General features: G+C 40.5%; 1 protein-coding gene across 1 annotated transcript in view; it reads right to left on the bottom strand.

Annotated features, from left to right (window-relative positions):
• The window catches only part of NRAP (nebulin related anchoring protein), a 63,590-nt gene that overhangs the window by 4,993 nt on the left and 40,710 nt on the right, over window positions 1-17,887 (bottom strand). The window contains exons 29-40 of the mRNA XM_081863017.1: window positions 16,174-16,284; window positions 15,028-15,225; window positions 14,503-14,607; window positions 12,847-12,945; window positions 10,914-11,018; window positions 9,369-9,476; window positions 7,248-7,559; window positions 5,859-5,963; window positions 4,950-5,048; window positions 3,807-3,911; window positions 1,344-1,451; window positions 458-769 (exon numbers count right to left, since the gene is read on the bottom strand). Coding sequence (XP_081719143.1) covers window positions 458-769; window positions 1,344-1,451; window positions 3,807-3,911; window positions 4,950-5,048; window positions 5,859-5,963; window positions 7,248-7,559; window positions 9,369-9,476; window positions 10,914-11,018; window positions 12,847-12,945; window positions 14,503-14,607; window positions 15,028-15,225; window positions 16,174-16,284 — 1,767 coding nt within the window. The remainder of the gene's footprint in view (window positions 1-457; window positions 770-1,343; window positions 1,452-3,806; window positions 3,912-4,949; window positions 5,049-5,858; window positions 5,964-7,247; window positions 7,560-9,368; window positions 9,477-10,913; window positions 11,019-12,846; window positions 12,946-14,502; window positions 14,608-15,027; window positions 15,226-16,173; window positions 16,285-17,887) is intronic.

Raw genomic sequence — 17,887 nt, 5'->3', positions numbered from 1 at the left:
CTCCACTTCCACTTTTTTCCTGCCACAAGCTTTCAGTAGCTCATGAACCACCATTTCCTTTCATCAAAACTGCATAGAAGCAGCATTGTTCCAGGGCAATGGAATGCAGGGGGATAGCTGACTCACTCTGTACTGGCATGTTTTGGTCCTTCATTAGCATTTCTTTTCTACTAGCCAAACCCTTTAAAAGGTACGGTATTCTTTTTTAAAAAGAGGGGGGGGCATTTTGCAGATGTTTCAAGGACAAAGTTTTGGTATGGAATATAGAACCGTGGAACGAGCCGTGGAACGAGCCAGGCATCCCCAAACTCGGCCCTCCAGTTGTTTTGGGACTACAATTCCCATCATCCCTGACCACTGGTCCTGTTAGCTAGAGATGATGGGAGTTGTAGTCCCAAAACAGCTGGAGGGCTGAGTTTGGGGATGCTTGCTCTAGCCTATAGATCAATGCACTTACATCACTCTGGAGGTTGTGTGCTTGTTTAGCATGCTTTAGGTTCAGCTGTTCTGGGTCACAGGTATACTGATGCAGGTGCTGCCTGTAATTGACGTCACTTATCAACTGTTGACTTTTCTTTGCATGGATAAATCTTGGCTGGTCAATGTGGCTCTTGAACTGTGCTCTGTTTCTGACAAAATCCCTCTTGTATTGGTTGTCACTCTGGAGGTAGCCCATCTTGAGAAAGTGCCTCATTTTGGGGTCATCATTCACATTGCGAAATCCAATCTGCTGTCCCCTATCCCTCAGGAAGGCATCTCTGTATTTGAACTGCAGAGTAGTGAGACAAAGACAAAAATAATTTTTATTCCCTTATTGTAGTATTTTTGTATAGAGAGCTGTGACTTCTATGTGGACATATAACTTTGCTAAATCAGAGTACTAGCATCTACATCCAGAGGGCAGAGCTGCCTTGTTGGAGCAATTTTTGACTAAAAAGAAATGGTCATTGGATTTACAGAATATACACAGTTTTATTATCAATAACATACTTAATGATGAATACATTAACAAGCATGTGGATGAAATGGAAACCAATGGTAGAAGGCAGCTTGCACAGCTCAAAAAATGTGACCCATGACTGATGCTCCATTAAATCAATGAGACTTCAGAACTTGAAGCTCATTAATTCAACAAAATGTATGTGCACCTAAATTCATCTGGACTGTACTCTGGCTTTCTAGCAGTTCCAGATTGGCCTGAAAGAGCTTGAGTGCATGTTCCTCAAGTCTTTGGATACCAGTGTCTCCATTTAAACTGCAAAGTAAAAGTCATGGGTTGCATAGGAGCCTGCCATTCCAATAATCTTGTAATGGGATCCTAAGACTGAATCTTGAATACATACATCACTAGCAATGTCTCTGGAAGCTTTAGCTGTCTGGAAAGGGATGGCATCCAGTCTGAAATCATAGCCAGCTGCCCGTGTCTCCTCCCAAGATGTTTTATAAAGTTTCTGCAGGAAGGAGTTAAGAAAGATGATGCCTTAGTTTACAAGTCTTTTGTTCTTATAGTAATAAATATTTGATTCTAATGGGACCATTTGTGTCTGGGCCAGTCATACAGGCCTTTAAGATTTTCTGACTGCCCTGCAGCCCTTCAACAGTCCCACCTACAGAATATTGTACATTGGTTAGAGTCTCGTTGGTGGGGAGTCAAAAATACCCAAATTGAGATTTTGTTTTGCATTTCATGCATACATTGATTCCAGCTTATTTGGTTTCTGTTAGACACTTTGATGCATCAGCCACATCAATATTGCATCGACACACTGCCCCTATTCTGTCTTTCGAAACATCTCCTAGTAGCATCTTGGGTTTTGCAGTGTAGGAATGTCAGTGCTACAAGTCTCCACTTTTTGTTATTTCAAGCACTTCTAATGCTTTCTGTGCTAGCTCCATACCCTGATGGTTTCATCAACTAATCTAAAATAATGAGCTGCCGGATAAAATATTGGATATGATTTATATGAGTAAGATGCAAATTTTGAAGATAACATGTCTCATTTCAATCCCAAGGGTTTATATTACAGTGTCTGAAGTTATTGTGATAATGCATCATTGTCCTGCCCGAGAGATGTTTCTCAAGTTTAGCCATTCAGCTTAGGAGAAATAAAAAAATTTTGTGCATGGGTGCAATGATGCGAATGAGCAGAGACATAGCCTACTTTGGTGACGGTCTACTTTGGTTAGGGCACATTCTCTAAAACAGCGGTTCCCTAACTGTGGCCTATGGGCCATTGGTGGTCTGTGGGCTTCATTCAGATGGCCCATGGCATGTCTGCATTAAATATACATATTAATTTTTGATTGCATTTGTATTGCTTATTTTACTTCTTACATGGTATTTTATTGTATTGCAGTTTGAATTCTATGGAATGCAAGTTGTAACACAATCAAATACAATGTAAGAAAAAACAAAAACAAACCAAATTAAAAAACATACAGCATCTAGCACAGCACGAACAAATCACTAGAACAGGCAGAAAAAAATCATTACGTGGTCTGCCAGCATTTTTTTAAACGGTCTGTGGGGAAATTAGTTTGGGAACGACTGCTCGACATGATAATAAGTAATAATCCCAGGCCTCCAACTCATATTACTTACTGACCAAATAATGTTTATTTACTATGAGACAGATAAAAATGCACCTCTGAAGCGATGGAAAGTGAAAATGCAAAAAAATGGGGCATCCACACTTCCCAGTGGGCTTGCAATTTCTGATAAACATACTTAAAGCACCTGATCAAATTCTTGAATTATTTCCTCCCAGATCATGACAGTAGAATCCAAAATCATCCCAGATGAGATAATATGGGAAGCATTCCATCAAAAAATGACCACAGGTAGCATATTTAAAGGGCAAATCCAGATGGGCTGGAAGAGCCGTGGTTCCTCCTCAGCTGTGTCATAAGTCCAAATCTGGAGTGTCTCTTGCCATGGGAGCGTCTGTCTTGCAACCACCAGCAAGTCCTAGCCCATTCCTGCCTCTTCCTCTCTCTCTTTTTAATCTGCCAAAGCTTTTGCCTTGCTGTTGCAGATCATTCTGTAACATGGGTCCTTTGATCTGAAACCCCATGCATCATTTTACTTTATCACAGTTTGCACAGCTTTTGCACTCATCCTCACACATTACATTCATTTGATTTACAGCTATCTTTGCAGTTTTACAAATACCAATGTGGTTTTTGTGTGTGTTGTAAGGTCAGTCTCTCTCAACAGCTTTCTGTGTGTGGCATCTGATCCAATTGTATATCTACCAAAAACAGTTTCATTTTTAATGAGAGGCCCCCAACTCTTCCATCTCCCCATGCTCTCCCTGGCTGTTTCAGTTCAGATACATGCTGGTCCATTTGAATGTTTTGAGAAGAAAGGGTACATATCAGACTTACAACTGTGACATTCATCTGTGCATGGCAATACAGTTCTAACTGCATGAGCAATACATCTCACTCATTCTTTTCTTCTAACAGGAGAGTAAAGGTTTGTCAATGCACAATGCTCTTTCTATTTTGATTTCCAGTAGCTGACTAAATGCACCTTTTAAGGTAATTTAATGAAACATAATTCCTCTAAAAGTACTGTAATTTGTGCATGAAATAAAATTGCGAATTAATGCACATGAAACGACTATATTCCATTTTGAAACAATGCAACCTAGGCTAAAAAGAAAATTATCTACAAACTGGAATTACTGGGACAAGTGGTGGCTGGACGTATTCCTGGTACATATGAAATCAAAATACAACTAATTGTAGCTGTGTTCATTCACAAAACCCATCACCCTAAAATAAAAAGATCTATTACTTACATTACTGAGATGGAGCGCATTGAGACGCGCCCTTATGAAGTCAGGATGGTCAGGAGGCAGAGTATATTCATGCATGGATTCCAAGTGTGCGGCTCGGTACAGCCTCTGACAAACCAAATGACATTTGTTACTTTCACAATTTCTGTAACGATAACAAAAATCTATTTCCAGCAAGAGCTACAGCACACAATGCATTTAATATTAAATTATGCCTATGCTTATTAAAGGTGCCTTAAGACAAGATGACGTGGGTGGCGCTGTGGTCTAAACCACTAAGCCTAGGGCTTGCCAATTGGAAGGTCGGCGGTTCGAATCCTCGCGATGGTCGGAGCTCCCGTTTCTCAGTCCCAGCTCCTGCCAACCTAGCAGTTTGAAAGCACGAAGTGCAAGTAGATAAATAGGTACCGCTCCGTCGGGAAGGTAAATGGCATTTCCATGCGCTGCTCTGGTTTCACCAGAGGCGGCTTAGTCATGTTGGCCACATGACTCGGAAAAACTGTCTGCGGACAAACGCTGGCTCCCTCAGCCTGTAAAGTGAGATGACCGCCGCAACCCCAGAGTCGTTCGCAACTGGACTTAACTGTCAGGGGTCCTTTACCTAAGACAAGATATTGCTTGACTTTCAATATCATGCTCTTCCAATCATTTCGCCTGTCAAGCAGTTCAGTTTGCCAGATGGAAAAATCCCCCGATTTCTTCCCCCTGTGCACCATTCTGGGGGTTCTGTCTACCCCCAACCCCCAGAGCCAATTTCAGGGGGCACACGGGAGGAAAGCTTTGTTGCGGGAGTGGAACTCCTTGCACAGGGCTTCTGTTAATAGGGTTCTTAAGGTACATCCTGCCATAAGTATTTGCACTGATTTTTAATTGTACTTTTAATGCTGCTTTTATTTCTTATGCTGTATTTCATTGTATTGCAATTTGAATGTAATCAGTAATTCAATGAAATACAATGAAAGGGGGAAAGAAGCAATAGAATACAATTAAGAATCATTCACCATCTAGCACAGCACACCTAAATCGCAACAATGGGAAAAATAATAATTAAATGGTCTGCCAATACCATCAACTATTTTCAAGTGGTCCATGGAAAAATAAGGTTTGGGATCCACTGCTCTACACCATAAAAAATGCTTAACTTACATCATTGCACTGAAGATAGCTATTCTTAGCATGGAGGAAGTCCAGAGAGTCAGTCACTGTGGTGAACTTGAGTCTATCTGGTTTCTGACGATACTTTGTCTATAAGTGGAATATAAAACATGCAATAAAGACCAGAGTTAAAAACAGAATATATCATATGTGTGGCAGCAGATGTAGAAATAATATATAAATGTGTGTTTTAATACATATTGTATAGAATTTTTTAAAAAACCATTTAAGAAACATTGAGAGAAGGTTTGTTCTATCTATGTGTCTGCTGAAATAGCTTGCCCAAAATAAATGCATATATAATTTGGCTATATCCAGAGTTCCCCAATGGATTTCGTTTTGTCAAAAAGATATACAAATGGGGAAATGTCGTTTTCAATGCTTGTCTTTACTGTGCAATTGTCCAAAATGATTTCAATATGTTATGGCAGTGATGCACAGAGAAAAACACATAGTTTTGACTGGGCAAACAGAAATCTGTATCCAAAATGTCACCCTGTTAGATCTCCAATCCACATTTAGGACATTTTCTCTGTTAATAAGTTATGCTGATCACGATAGAATCACTCTCCACTGACTTTGCTGTCAGTTTCAAGTATGCAATTTTCAAAACTATGTTATCAGCTGCTTAGCATTCCATTGCCGAGTCTGCCGTCTTTATTTATTGCTATGTGTTTTTGTTGTTGAGAGTCTCCTGTTCAGGGTAGAAAATATGCAGCAGGATGTCACAGGTGGACTCCTATCTTGTGTACTGCTCTTTGGTAACGTACAACCGTTGTATAAACAGGCTCTCACATCAAAAGGAAATGCTAAGCTACATCCATAAGTGTCATGTAACAAGGAGCCTTGATGGTAAACAATTCCTACAGACGTACCATCCCATGAAAAATTTATCAGTACCTCACTGATGAGTTCTCCAGCCTTCTTTACATTCTCTATCTGAGGGGATCTCAGAGCCATCCAGCTAACCCCCTTCATGAAGTTCAGGTCTGATTTGTAGCGAAACTGTCAAACAAAAACAAAACAAACTTAGACTTCGTCAGATTTTTATTTTATTTTTTGTTTTTGGCCTAGCGATGACTCCTCGAGTTGTATTAAAAATTTTGTCTTGTCTTTTCCACGCATACATCATCTCATTGAGCCTAGCTTCTTTGCATTCATCCATTCCTTTTGGAATTAAATAATGCATCATATACAAGATACAAAAGGAGCTCCCACAACTGAATCAACATAACCATAAGCAAGAAGTGATGCCACCTGTTGGTACTGAAACCTGTACAAAGCTATTTTAAAAGGAAGGACCAATTCGGGGATGCAAATTATTTTGCGCAAAACCAACACAAGTATTCGTAACTCGGTTTATCAGCTGGATTACAATATTGTGGTTGCTTCTTATTAAAAGTGGAGATTTTACAGCAAGCTAAAATAAATTGGGGTGACAACTTAATCCGTATGCTAGATGTTGTACAATGTGATTCAATAGATTACCAGGAAGCCCTTTCTCAAGAATTCCATTGATGGGGCTCCTTAAGTGTATTCCACCCTCTACCTGCAGCCTGAAGCCAAAACTTAGATAGTTAAGCCGTTGGCAGCATATCCTTTTTAAATATTCTGTCTAGTAGTTAATATCCAAGTGTAAAAGTCCATGTCTCTATCAAAGCAGAGCAGAAAGAATTCTGAAGCCCCCTCTTAATGCAATAGCTAAACCTCATGTTAATGGGTGGCTTTATAGTTTGGGATCTCCCAGTTTCTGCAGCAGATTGCCTTTGTCTCACCTCAGGAAAAGAACAAATGCAATTGGTACATTTGTTACACTTAGAGGAAAATCCAACAGGGATTCTTCCGTTTTCTCGGAGGCTTTCATTGAAGAGATAAAGCATACAGAGCTCTTTCAAGTTGCCTTTTGTTGCAATATAGAGTTGAGTCTTATAGTAAAGTAAGGCAAACAGGTTGCAGACACGCTTGGGCTTTGATTGAGGCCTAGGTTCCTCTCAATGGCATTTCCACTGTTCATCTAGACAAGCTTCTGCGATTGGTTTTGAATGGAACAATAGCCGCCTCATCACATTCTGAGCTCAATTAGCAACAGAATCCCGAAAGCCATGTAGGCATATGTGGGATTTGACAGGCACATTTTTGAAGCAAATAGTTGTCTTTCTTTCTCACTCACGGCATCGGTTCACCGTCCGCCCCCCCCCCTTTTTTTAGCTAATCACAGTCACAAAATCAAACAGGCCATCGCCTTGTGAGTACTATTTATATTAAGGTCTAAACAGTATCTTTCTTTACCTCACTCTGCAACAGGTGGGCTCTCTTGGCCCACTTCATCTTCAAGTCCTCGGGGAGCACTGTATATTCGTGCAGCCTCTTCCTGTAATCCTGGTCACTCGCTAGGTTCTGGGCCTTCCTGGCATGGACCAGGTTCACCATGTCCAAAGGCAGGTGGTACTGAGAACTGGTACCTCGGGATCCTTTCCTGTACTCTTGCTCACTCTGTAGCTTTGCAGCATACAAGCAGTGCAGCAGGTTGGTATCATCCAAAACGCTCTTGGCACCTATGTGCTTCCCTCTCTCCTTAACAAAGCTATGCTTATATTGAAGCTGCAAAAGGAAAGGAAATGCTGTTTAGCGGGCATTCATGCTTTTCAGATCCTTTAAAAGTAGGTATTATGCCTAGGTAACTGTGAGACAGAGAGAGATGGAAAGGAGAATTAGCAATGTAAAATTCAATGCAAGAGACACATGCAATTCACATTACAGGTCTATCTTTCCTTCCGTTGCATCTTTCATTCATGGCTCTGAACAACCATATTCCGAAACAGAACTTTTTTCCCTTTACGTGGTCTAAAGCTAAGCAAGGATAGTTTAGAAAATATTTGGAAGAAGAAAGAGTTTTGCCACTGTTATAAGGCTGGATCGCGCATGCATGTTTCTGCATGGCCATTGTCACTGCAACATAAAAAAAAACACCATGGCATTAAGGAGGTATTATGTTCATTGGACAGGATGCCCTATGTTTTAGTGAAAGTGGTATCGCTGCAGCCAAAACACTAATTCTTTTAACGGATGGATTGGGCAATATGGGACATCCCATGTTTAGATAAACATGGAACAGCCAGGACTGGATGTAACTTTCCCTACAGTGAGACAACAGTTCGAGAGTCAACAGACAGAGTCTAACATTCTTACGGAGTTCTCTCAACAAACAAGTTTCCCATTGGACTTTGGCAGCAGCGATGGGCTCAAAGCTGGCAGTCCTGTATATGCACACAACTTCTGGTGTTGCTCAGCCCAGGTAGGACTGAACCTCGGGGCTGAAGTCTGGGGCTGTACCACATGACCACCCAGAGTATTGTGGATGACAGAGACAGTTCAGCATCAGCACCTAGGCTGGCATAGGCATGCAGGGCCCACCAAAGCAACTTCTATTTGTATTTTTATATATAACCTTTTATACTCAGGTGACATCCAGTCAGGCATGGACATGATTAAAGAGTCTCATTTTAACATTTTTACTTTAAATGATATTACGTATCTTTTCTTATAACAAAATGGTGCTTGTTCCCAAATACAAGCAGCATCCAGAAGGGAGAAGCTAATACCATTTTATGTCTGCAGTCATGGCAGTGATATGATTTAAGACAGGGGTTTTTTTAATGCAAAAATGCTCAGAATATATCTTTATATTTTGTTTGGTATTTTACTGTAATGTATCAGGAGTTGTGAGGCATGGGCTTCAATGTGTGGAGGGGGAGAAGAGAAATGTTAATTGTGTGCTTCACAACTGAGGTAATACACATGGTCATCTAAAAACCCCAACCCCCATGCAAGACCCTTAAGCCCAGAGTCTAAAGTCATCTAGATGTACCACTGTTTGGGTGCAGCCTAAATGCTTGATTTTCTAAGAGATTTTTCAGAAAAGTTGAGAATTACCTTTGGCTGCTTAGTATCTCTGAATTCATTGGTATAAAATGAATGCAGAAAGACATCCGAATGGATACACCAATACTCTGAGCCCTTTCATGCATGCTTAACTTTATTTTTCTTTCGTTGCCCCTAATTGCTTTGGTGGAATATTCAAGGAAACAAAGGAATGGATTAAATATTTGCATAGACAGGTAGTATTTTGGATACTTTGGATAAATTGGAACTGAGTATCCAGAGATACTTTTTCCTTCTCCAATTCCCATCGCAAGATCTTCAGCATGCCTTGGCTTCTGATTAACAGTGACTCTTTTTTTTTTTTTAATTCACACAAAGAATCTCATTCATAACTAATATATTCTGTCTCACATCCTTGTCTCACATGATTATGGTGCTGCTTTAATTCGGTATAATCTGCTTTAGACGATGTATTACATGAAGTTAACAAAAATCGGGCAAGATGGAAGGCTGCATAATTCAACTCACATCACTGGCAATTTCTCTTGAGGCCTTGGCAGTCTGGAAAGGGATTGCTTCCATTGTCAGCTTGTAGCCTTGAGCGCGGAGATTATGCCAAGACTCCCTGTATTTTGCCTAAAGTGGAAATGGCAACTTTAAATTTTAAAGTGCAAGTAAATTGACAGAAGAAACCTTCTCTTGGTTGTTGTATAGAGTTAGCAAGCACATCTAGATTTTGTTTTTCTTTTCTTTTTTACCCTATTGTAGGAAGCCCCAGTCAAAGCAAATACAGTCACAACAATGCAATTAAAAAATGACAACCGTTTGGGCATGGTATTGTCCTTGCAGCATGTGTGCAGAATGATAAGTGCCAATGGCTCTGTAAGCAATGACGACTCAAGCAAAGGCTTGACACAGGACAAGTGAGGAAGCCATGGCCAGCTTTTTAATGCAAGGACCCCTGCACATCATGCCAGTTCCTCACAACCATAAAGGTGGGACCTGAATCAGGGGAAGGGGCCAGGAGGGAATCTAATTGTTCTGAATTATTGAGCTGCATTATGTGCTGGCATGGGGATTATGCCTCCACAGCTGGGGTTTGGGTTGGGCATCACAAAGAGAATTCTTAGCAACCATATAGCCAATATGACAACATGGACCTGTACTGGATCTTGAAGATACTAGAGGTGTACTACTAACCCTCTCTATCATCCGGAAGCTATTAGGTAAGTAAATAAAGCCTGCCTTCTTTTCTCCTTACTTGTCCTTTGGCTAGTGCAGTCTCCATCCTCTCCTGTCAAGTTTATTTACATACTCTGAAATTGCTGCACTCATTATTTATTGAATTTATATACCAGCCTATACCCAGTTCAAAGAATAACTGATACCATATCATAATTATAATATCATTACAATATCATATTTCAGATAATTACAAAAACTATCATCAATGCAGTCTTTAATTTCTAGCCACACATTACACCAGGAGATATTTATTGATTTACTACATTTATATACCACCTTTATGTTCCAAGAATCTCAAGGTTGTATACATGGTTCTCCACCTCCCTATTTCATCCTCACAACAACCCTGTGTAAGAGATGGTGACTAGCCCAAGGTGAGCTTCATGGCTGAGTGAGGATTTGAACCCTAGTCTCCCAGGTCACAGTCCCAACACTCTAAAAGTCACCATTTGTTTACCCGACAAAGCAAAAATCATTTGCAGAACTCAGCACCACCACCAACACAAATTAATTATGGTTTCCATATGAAAGTGCAATGAGAATGTGAAAAAACCACAGATGAAAGCAACAACACCTAGATTCATTCAATACTGAAAAACACAAATTCAGCAGCAAATATAAAATGCAATTCATATGTTTCAGCCAGATGGCAAGGTAATATCTTACCGCCTTGAAAAGTCTTAATAAACAAGTAATCAACTTGAACAGCTCTTCAAGGCTGCAAAATACAGTCTTTGTGGTTGTACACTTATCACGCCTACAATAGGAGGGATGCCCAATGATTTCAGGGCAAAAGGGGGGTAGGATAGCATAGATCCAAGCACTTACCTCACTGAGATTGATAGCATTTGTTCTCGCCCTTTCAAATTCAGGCAGGCCCAAAGTCACGGTGCAGTGATGCAAAGTGTCCTCCCCTGCTGCCTTGTAGAGGCGCTGGGATAGATTTAAAAGAAAATGAATGAATATATTTATACTAGCATACTGGAATTCTTTCTTTTTCTGAGAAAATGTCCGACAGTGCAGCTCTGTACGCATCTACTCAGAAGCAAGTCTCATTAAGTTCAATGGGACTTACTCTCAGATGTCTATGTACAGAACTGCAGTCTTGCAGAGTTGAATGTTTCAACGTAAAATTGTTTTGCCTGAAAAAAGTCTAGCTACAGAGGGTGCATATTAGTCAGCTGGATGTCTTTGGAGCCCAACTCCCATCAGCCCAGCCAGCATGGCCAACTGGACAGTTGATGAGAGTCCAAGAGCAGTTGGAGGGAACTAAGTTGTCTACCCCAGGATAAATGATTGCATACACCCATCCCTATAAACATTCACAGGTAAAACCATAGGTTTAAAAAGGTAAAAGAAGAAGTGTTTTTTAAGAAATACAGGGTTCAATAGTGCATGACAAATTATCTAAAAAGCTATATAGCCCAGCTAAGGTCGGCACTCTGATAAAAGAGGCATGCTTGCTTTTCTCTCATGCAGAGTGGACAGCTTACCAGCAGTTCCCGCACACAATCCAATATGACTTCTGCTGCTGATAGAAGTACCGCATTTTTCGCTCTATAAGACGCACTTTCCCCCTCCTAAAAAGTAAGGGGAAATGTGTGTGCGTCTTATGGAGCGAATGCAGGCTCCATGGCTTCAGCGAAAGCAGCGGGAGGCCTCTGGAGCGCTTCCCGTTGCTTTTGCTGAAGCCAGGAGGGAAAGAGGGGGCGGTGTGGTGGAGAGGCGCTGTGCAGCTTTCCTTCTCTGCACAGCGCCCCTTCAGCGAAGTGGGAGGAGAAATGGAAGTGGCTCCGCTTATCCTGCTGCTTCGCTGAAGGGGCGCTGCACAGAGAGGAAGAGAATTATTATTTTTCTTGTTCTCCCCCTCTAAAACTAGGTGCGTCTTATGGTTGGGTGTGTCTTGTAGTGCGAAAAATACGGTACTTGCATTGGAAGTAATCTGGGGCACTATTGTAGTCCATCAAAATGCTTTAATTAACTAGTCTAACTGATGCCACAAAATGAGTTGCTAAGGGCTACAAACCTACCAAAGCAAGGCTGACGTTCGTCAAACACTGGTATGAGCCAGCTTCAGACTGGCAATAATAAATAGAGCTCTGATGGCAGAGGATGTTAACGGGTAACATCCCGTTAACTCTTAAGAGCCTTGTTTGATGACATCTCTAGGAACATTCAATATTGCTGTGAAAAATGCCATGAACATTTTCTTAAAAAAGGAAGTTCACAGTTTGGAGCATGTCAGCTCCCAAATGTGATTCCAACCCCCTCCTCTTTTTTTAATGGCATAATGAATTTGCAAGGCCATCTGTATGTTTTTGAAAAATCAGAAACAAGATTCTTGGCCTCAGGTGCATTAAGTGGGTTCCTGAACGAATTATTCAGCACCTCACACATTAACCATCATGAAGACTGTCCTCCTTGTGTGCTCCTTCTTTGCATTTCTTTGCATTATGGCTGCTTTCAAGTACAAAAAGAAAGCCAGTTGCATGAATTCATATCAAATGGCTGCTCTGATTTTTAGTTTTATTTTATTTTTGCCGTTGTTTTGTTTTAAAGGAGCAAATCTGATTGACAAAATGATACTAAATGTTTGTCCAGGAATAATAAAAAATGATCTAACTATGCTAAAGGATAAATCGATGATGCCTTCTTCTCTCCTTTTGATGTATTATATTTCTCAGAGCCTGCTTCCCTACTCCCTCCTCAGCTCATTGCATTTTAAACAGCATATTTTCTGATCCACGTTAGCAGAGCCTACCTCATTAGCAATCATATTGCTGAATTTTGCATGAAGGAGGCCAGGAGAGTCTGTCACCGATGTGTACTTGAAGGAATTCGGCTGCTGACGGTATTTACTCTGAATTCACACACAAAGGAAGAGAAATGCAGAAGCTACGTTACATTTTGAGATGAGGACATTGTATTTTTAATGCTCCTGGTGATTTAGACTTTACAATGGGGTCAGCAAAAAAAGATTGGTTCGGTGACCTCTGTGCCAATTTAATCCCATGCTCCTAACTCACTGCTGGATCCATGTCTATTTATTAAGTTCGGAAGACCCCATAAATGCAAGGACCAGTTGGCAGTACCACTGCTGAAGTGTGCTCGCGACCTGTCTCTGAAAGGTGGTTATGGCAGATATATATGGAAAGCAGGAGGCATTTTTAGCTTCTGGGATATTAAAAAAATGTGCTAAAATGGTAGGGGCTACTTTAACTATATTGTATTGTGCATTGCTCTGGAATCTGTTAGGATGTAGGGTGATTTCTTTTATTTAAAAAAATTGAATGAGTAATTAATTAAATAAAAATAAATATGAACTGCTCACGTGCAAGCTACCTGGGCCAGGGTAGAGTTTCAATGTGAGAAGAATGTTTTAGGTTGTGAGTTACATTTCAGCCTGAGTCACCAGGAATGTTGGTTCATAGTCCACCAACGGAATAGAGAATGGCAATACAGAAACAGAAATACACTATTTCCCACTGTGTACTAACTAACTGTGTCTGGTAAGCCCATGGCTGACAGGGTGCAATGGGCTTATGAAGGGCATTTTGCTGGGTGTGCCTTCAGACCAAGTGGCCTGTTCAGCAGTACTTTTTGTGTCTTGTTTTAGATTTTAAAATCTGGGCACTTTTATTCTGAAAGGGAGAAATTCTGGCTCTCATTACAATTATCAGCTTTTTGAAAATGCAATGAGGAACTTGGTTTCAGTGAAGTTAGGACTATGTCATAGAGATATGACTCGTGAGCCCAGACAGAAAATGATGGAAGGTAACAGCAAAGAGGAAAACCTAAGGAAATTCCTGACCAGGAGTATAATATAGCTCAGCTAAAACCAATGGGAATTTTGCTCTTCAACAAGGTTCGTGCGAAGCTTGAACTTGTGTGTGTGTGTGTGCGCGCACGCGCGCGCGCGCTCTGCAAAAGAAAAGTCCCAGAAACGAAAGAGACATATGTGATCATTGGAGACAAACTCTGGGCCAAACTAGATGTGATGAGAGTTAATAAAGAAAAAGAAAAAGAACAGAGATGGGGAGAAGGAGAAATTCTCTCTCCAAGCCACTTATATGGAGCCACCTGGGTTTTGAGAAATGTGATTCTGTGTCTAATAACAGAACACAGCCTCTCTTTCATCTGGAAAGGAACATTTCCTTCTATAAAGGTTCACCCTAACGTACCAACCACTTGGGTCCTGATTACAGAATAGAAAGTTTGTGAAAGTAGTTAGCAAGGTCTGAAAAACCTTGAACTCCATTGAGTTCACCCAGGACATGAATTGAGTGATCAAATAAAGAGGGAGGGTGAGGAAGGGAGCCCACCCTTAATCCAGGGAGTTACTTTGCCAGCCCAGTTTTACACAGACATCTGGCAAACTCTTGTTTGTAGTGAAAAAATCAAAACCCTCTTTTGTTACCTCGCTGATGAGTTCAGAAGCTTTCTTCTTTGCTTCAATCTCTAAGGCCCCTGGTGTAATACAGCCAACTCCTCTCATAAAGTTCAAGTCAGACCTGTATAAATTCTATGGGAAACCAATCAAAAGTAATTTACAACGTGGAATAGGAGAGGCAATATAGCCATCTAAATGCATTCGTTAGAAGTAACATCTGCTACTCAAGACGTCTGTATCATTCGAGCATATTGGAATTATATTTTCAGATTCTGTGTTCATGTGTTTACTTTGTACATACTTATATCTATTACAGAGAGATGGGGGGAGGGAAAGAGAGGAAGAGAAGCTCAATATAAATAGTCTATAAGAAAATTGTAGATTATCGCGGTTTTTACCTCCTAATTTCAGATGGAAAGACCATTAAAGTGAAACTGTGCAATAAAAACCATTTCTGGTCACTGATACTGAGAGACAGACAAAGCATAAAACCACAGTGTCGCAGTCCCCCCCCCCCCCCATGTTAAAGGCTTCAAGAATAACTTCATTTACCTCACTCTGTAATTTATAAGCATTCTTGGCACACCTCAGCCTAACATCTTCAGACAGAGAAGTATAATCATGAAGCCACTGTCTGTATTCCTGATCACTGACCAAAGACTGGGCTTTTTTGGCATGTACCAGATTCACCATGTCTAAGGGCAGGCGGAACTGAGACTTCTGAAGGCCAAAAGCTTTCCTGTAATTTACCTAGGGAAGGGGGAAAAAGAAGGAAGAAATACTGTTATTTCAACGCCATGGCTTAAACCCAAACCTGCTTAACATTCTATTGAATTTATCTGCTTACAACACATACATGGAACAGCAAAGAAAACTCAGGCAGCCTCATTCTGTAGTGCCTATTGTGCAGTGTGCACATTATACAGACATCTGGATCGTGACAGTGAGAAGGTTAGGAAATCAGAAATGTCAGGTGTGGCTAGTGTGTATTTATTTATTATATTTATATAATAAATGTACATATACCAATATATATATCACATCACAGTGGTTTTTAACAGGATAAAAACATAAAACCAAACAATAAAATCATAAAAAGTTAAAAATATATTAAAAACAAGCATCAATAGACCATTGGGGTGGGGCAGGCAGTGTACTCTTAAGAGCCTGCATTGACAGGCCTGGAGGAATAGAAAAGTTTTCACCAGGCATTTTAAAGTTGGCACCTGCTGAATCCCTATTGGCGGGTTGTTCCAATGACACTAAAGGCTCAGTTTCTCGTTGTTGTCTAATGAGCCTCACCAACACAGTTAACCAAATTTCAGATATAATGATATACCATCAATTGCTCTGAAAAGGAACTGGGGATGGTTCGAAGGAGAAGGTAAGAGTTTGACCATGCAAGCGGAGCAGGAAGACATTTATAAGCCTGCAGGCTGCTTCTTATCTCCCATAGCCATTGTTAAGTCTGGGTTTTAGTGCCTGCCCATGGGAGGGAAGCCCTCTTGCACCAGCTTCCACTGATGGGACTCCTTAGGTGAGTCCTGCCCAATATGGATAAACAAATTGTGCTGCTGTTGTAAGAGTACTGCCAACTCAAAAGGAAGTGTTCCATCATTCAAAGTACCTATCAAAGGTCATCTGTCGTGCTGAGCTATGTTTATTCTAGGTTCATCTTCCATGCCCTGTGATACTCACATCACTCTGCAGCAAAGCTGCATGTACAGAATGAGAAATGTTAATATCTTCCAAGCCACAGGAGCCAATCATCTGTCCTTTCATTTTCTCAAATGCTTCCTTGTATTTGTACTGAGGAAAGAGGGAAAAAATGAAGCAAAGGGATGAGGATTTACAGAAACATACTGGCCACCACAGCATTACTTTTTCTAGTCTTCTCAGCCAGTATTTTAAATAAAGATCCAAACCTGCATTAAAATAGGCATATTCTGCTTTTTTAAAAAAAGGATTGGGAGTTTGAAATTTCAGTTTATATCTACTAAGTAGAAGAAACTTTGTTTCACTAAGAGAGAGGCCCTCATTAAAAATTGCACCTGCCAATTCAATCAATGTAGGGAGTGGAGCTGTGCCAACTAGCCCTGCCCCCTGGAATCCACGCATTCAGTGGGAACGTCTGGAGCAGGGAAGACATCACACACACTCGCCCAGGCTCCTTGCAATCTAGACCTTTTCTTGACTGTGGTTCCAGATGACACGGAAACCATAGTATATACAGTTGTACATGTTAAAGGCTTCCCTACTGAAAACATTTGCACTGCATGCGCAGCAAGCTCTGGTGGGCAAAGCTAGTTGGTGAAGCCTTCATTCGCACTCAGGCATCGAATGAATGTAGGTTTGTCATTTCTGAAGAGGGCTATAATTTCAGCAGAATCTGCAGAAGGAACATTTTAAAAAAACAGCGTGCTACCCAGTTTCAGGCACAATGAATTCATATACAGTGGACGCTCGGGAAGCACATTCGCAGTGTGCACAGTCCGTGCACACACAGGTCGCGATTCGGTGTTTCTGTGCATGCACAAGTGCCGAAACCCAGAAGTAACCAGTTCTGATACTTCCAGGTTCAGCACGGTGCGCAACCCGAAGCATCTGTAACTCAAGGTATGACTGTAATTCCAACCAAATAAAGTATCATATGGCACTATTTTTGATTATATGAGTTTTTGATCTGCTGTTTATGTCTTATCTTAGAATACTGCTGAATTGCCTCTTTTGTACAAGTCTCTTGTTATATTTTTCTTTATATCTTTTGCATCAATACCTTATACCTGACCATGCTCAATTGTTGTTTTTTCTCTTTTGTTGAATTTTCAGAATACTCTGTTGGTTGCGTTTGTTGTACATTTAATAAAATAATTTTATTTAAAGATATATATTTATTATTTAATAAAACCCAAGAGTTCTTTTATCCCAACAGGCCATAAGAGAGAAGGCTTCTCCATTCAGGACTCCTTTAACATTATTTTTGACTCAAGGGATATGATTATTTCAAAGCATGGTAGCAAAAATACTTTTCTGTGTTTATCTTACAGCTCTTGAGCTAAGGAAGGATGCAGGTTATATGCTGCTTTTTTTCCTAGCCTGTCCAAGACCCTTGTTAATGTTCCACTTGGCTTTGCTACACCACTGCACATTAGGGTCCTATTTTCACTAAACCCCAGGTTTTTCCCCCAGTTTAATTGTAGCCAATTTGTTAATGCGAATTTGATCATGAAGGACGGTAAAGAAATATTTCAAATAAGTATTAAACTCAGGAAAACACGAATTTATCATTATGTACCTAATGTCAGAGGCTTAATGCTGTCCAGCTGGCATAGATAAGACTCTCCCTGACACCTAACACACATCAGGATACACTTACTTAACACTGAATTATGTCTGCTTTTTTAGTCCAGTC

Source organism: Podarcis erhardii, assembly GCF_964252035.2.
Source record: "Podarcis erhardii genome assembly, chromosome: 5".
NCBI classification, from domain to species: domain Eukaryota; kingdom Metazoa; phylum Chordata; class Lepidosauria; order Squamata; family Lacertidae; genus Podarcis; species Podarcis erhardii.
The sequence above is the reverse complement of the archived record's forward strand: the minus strand, read 5'-3'. Positions and strand labels throughout refer to the sequence as shown.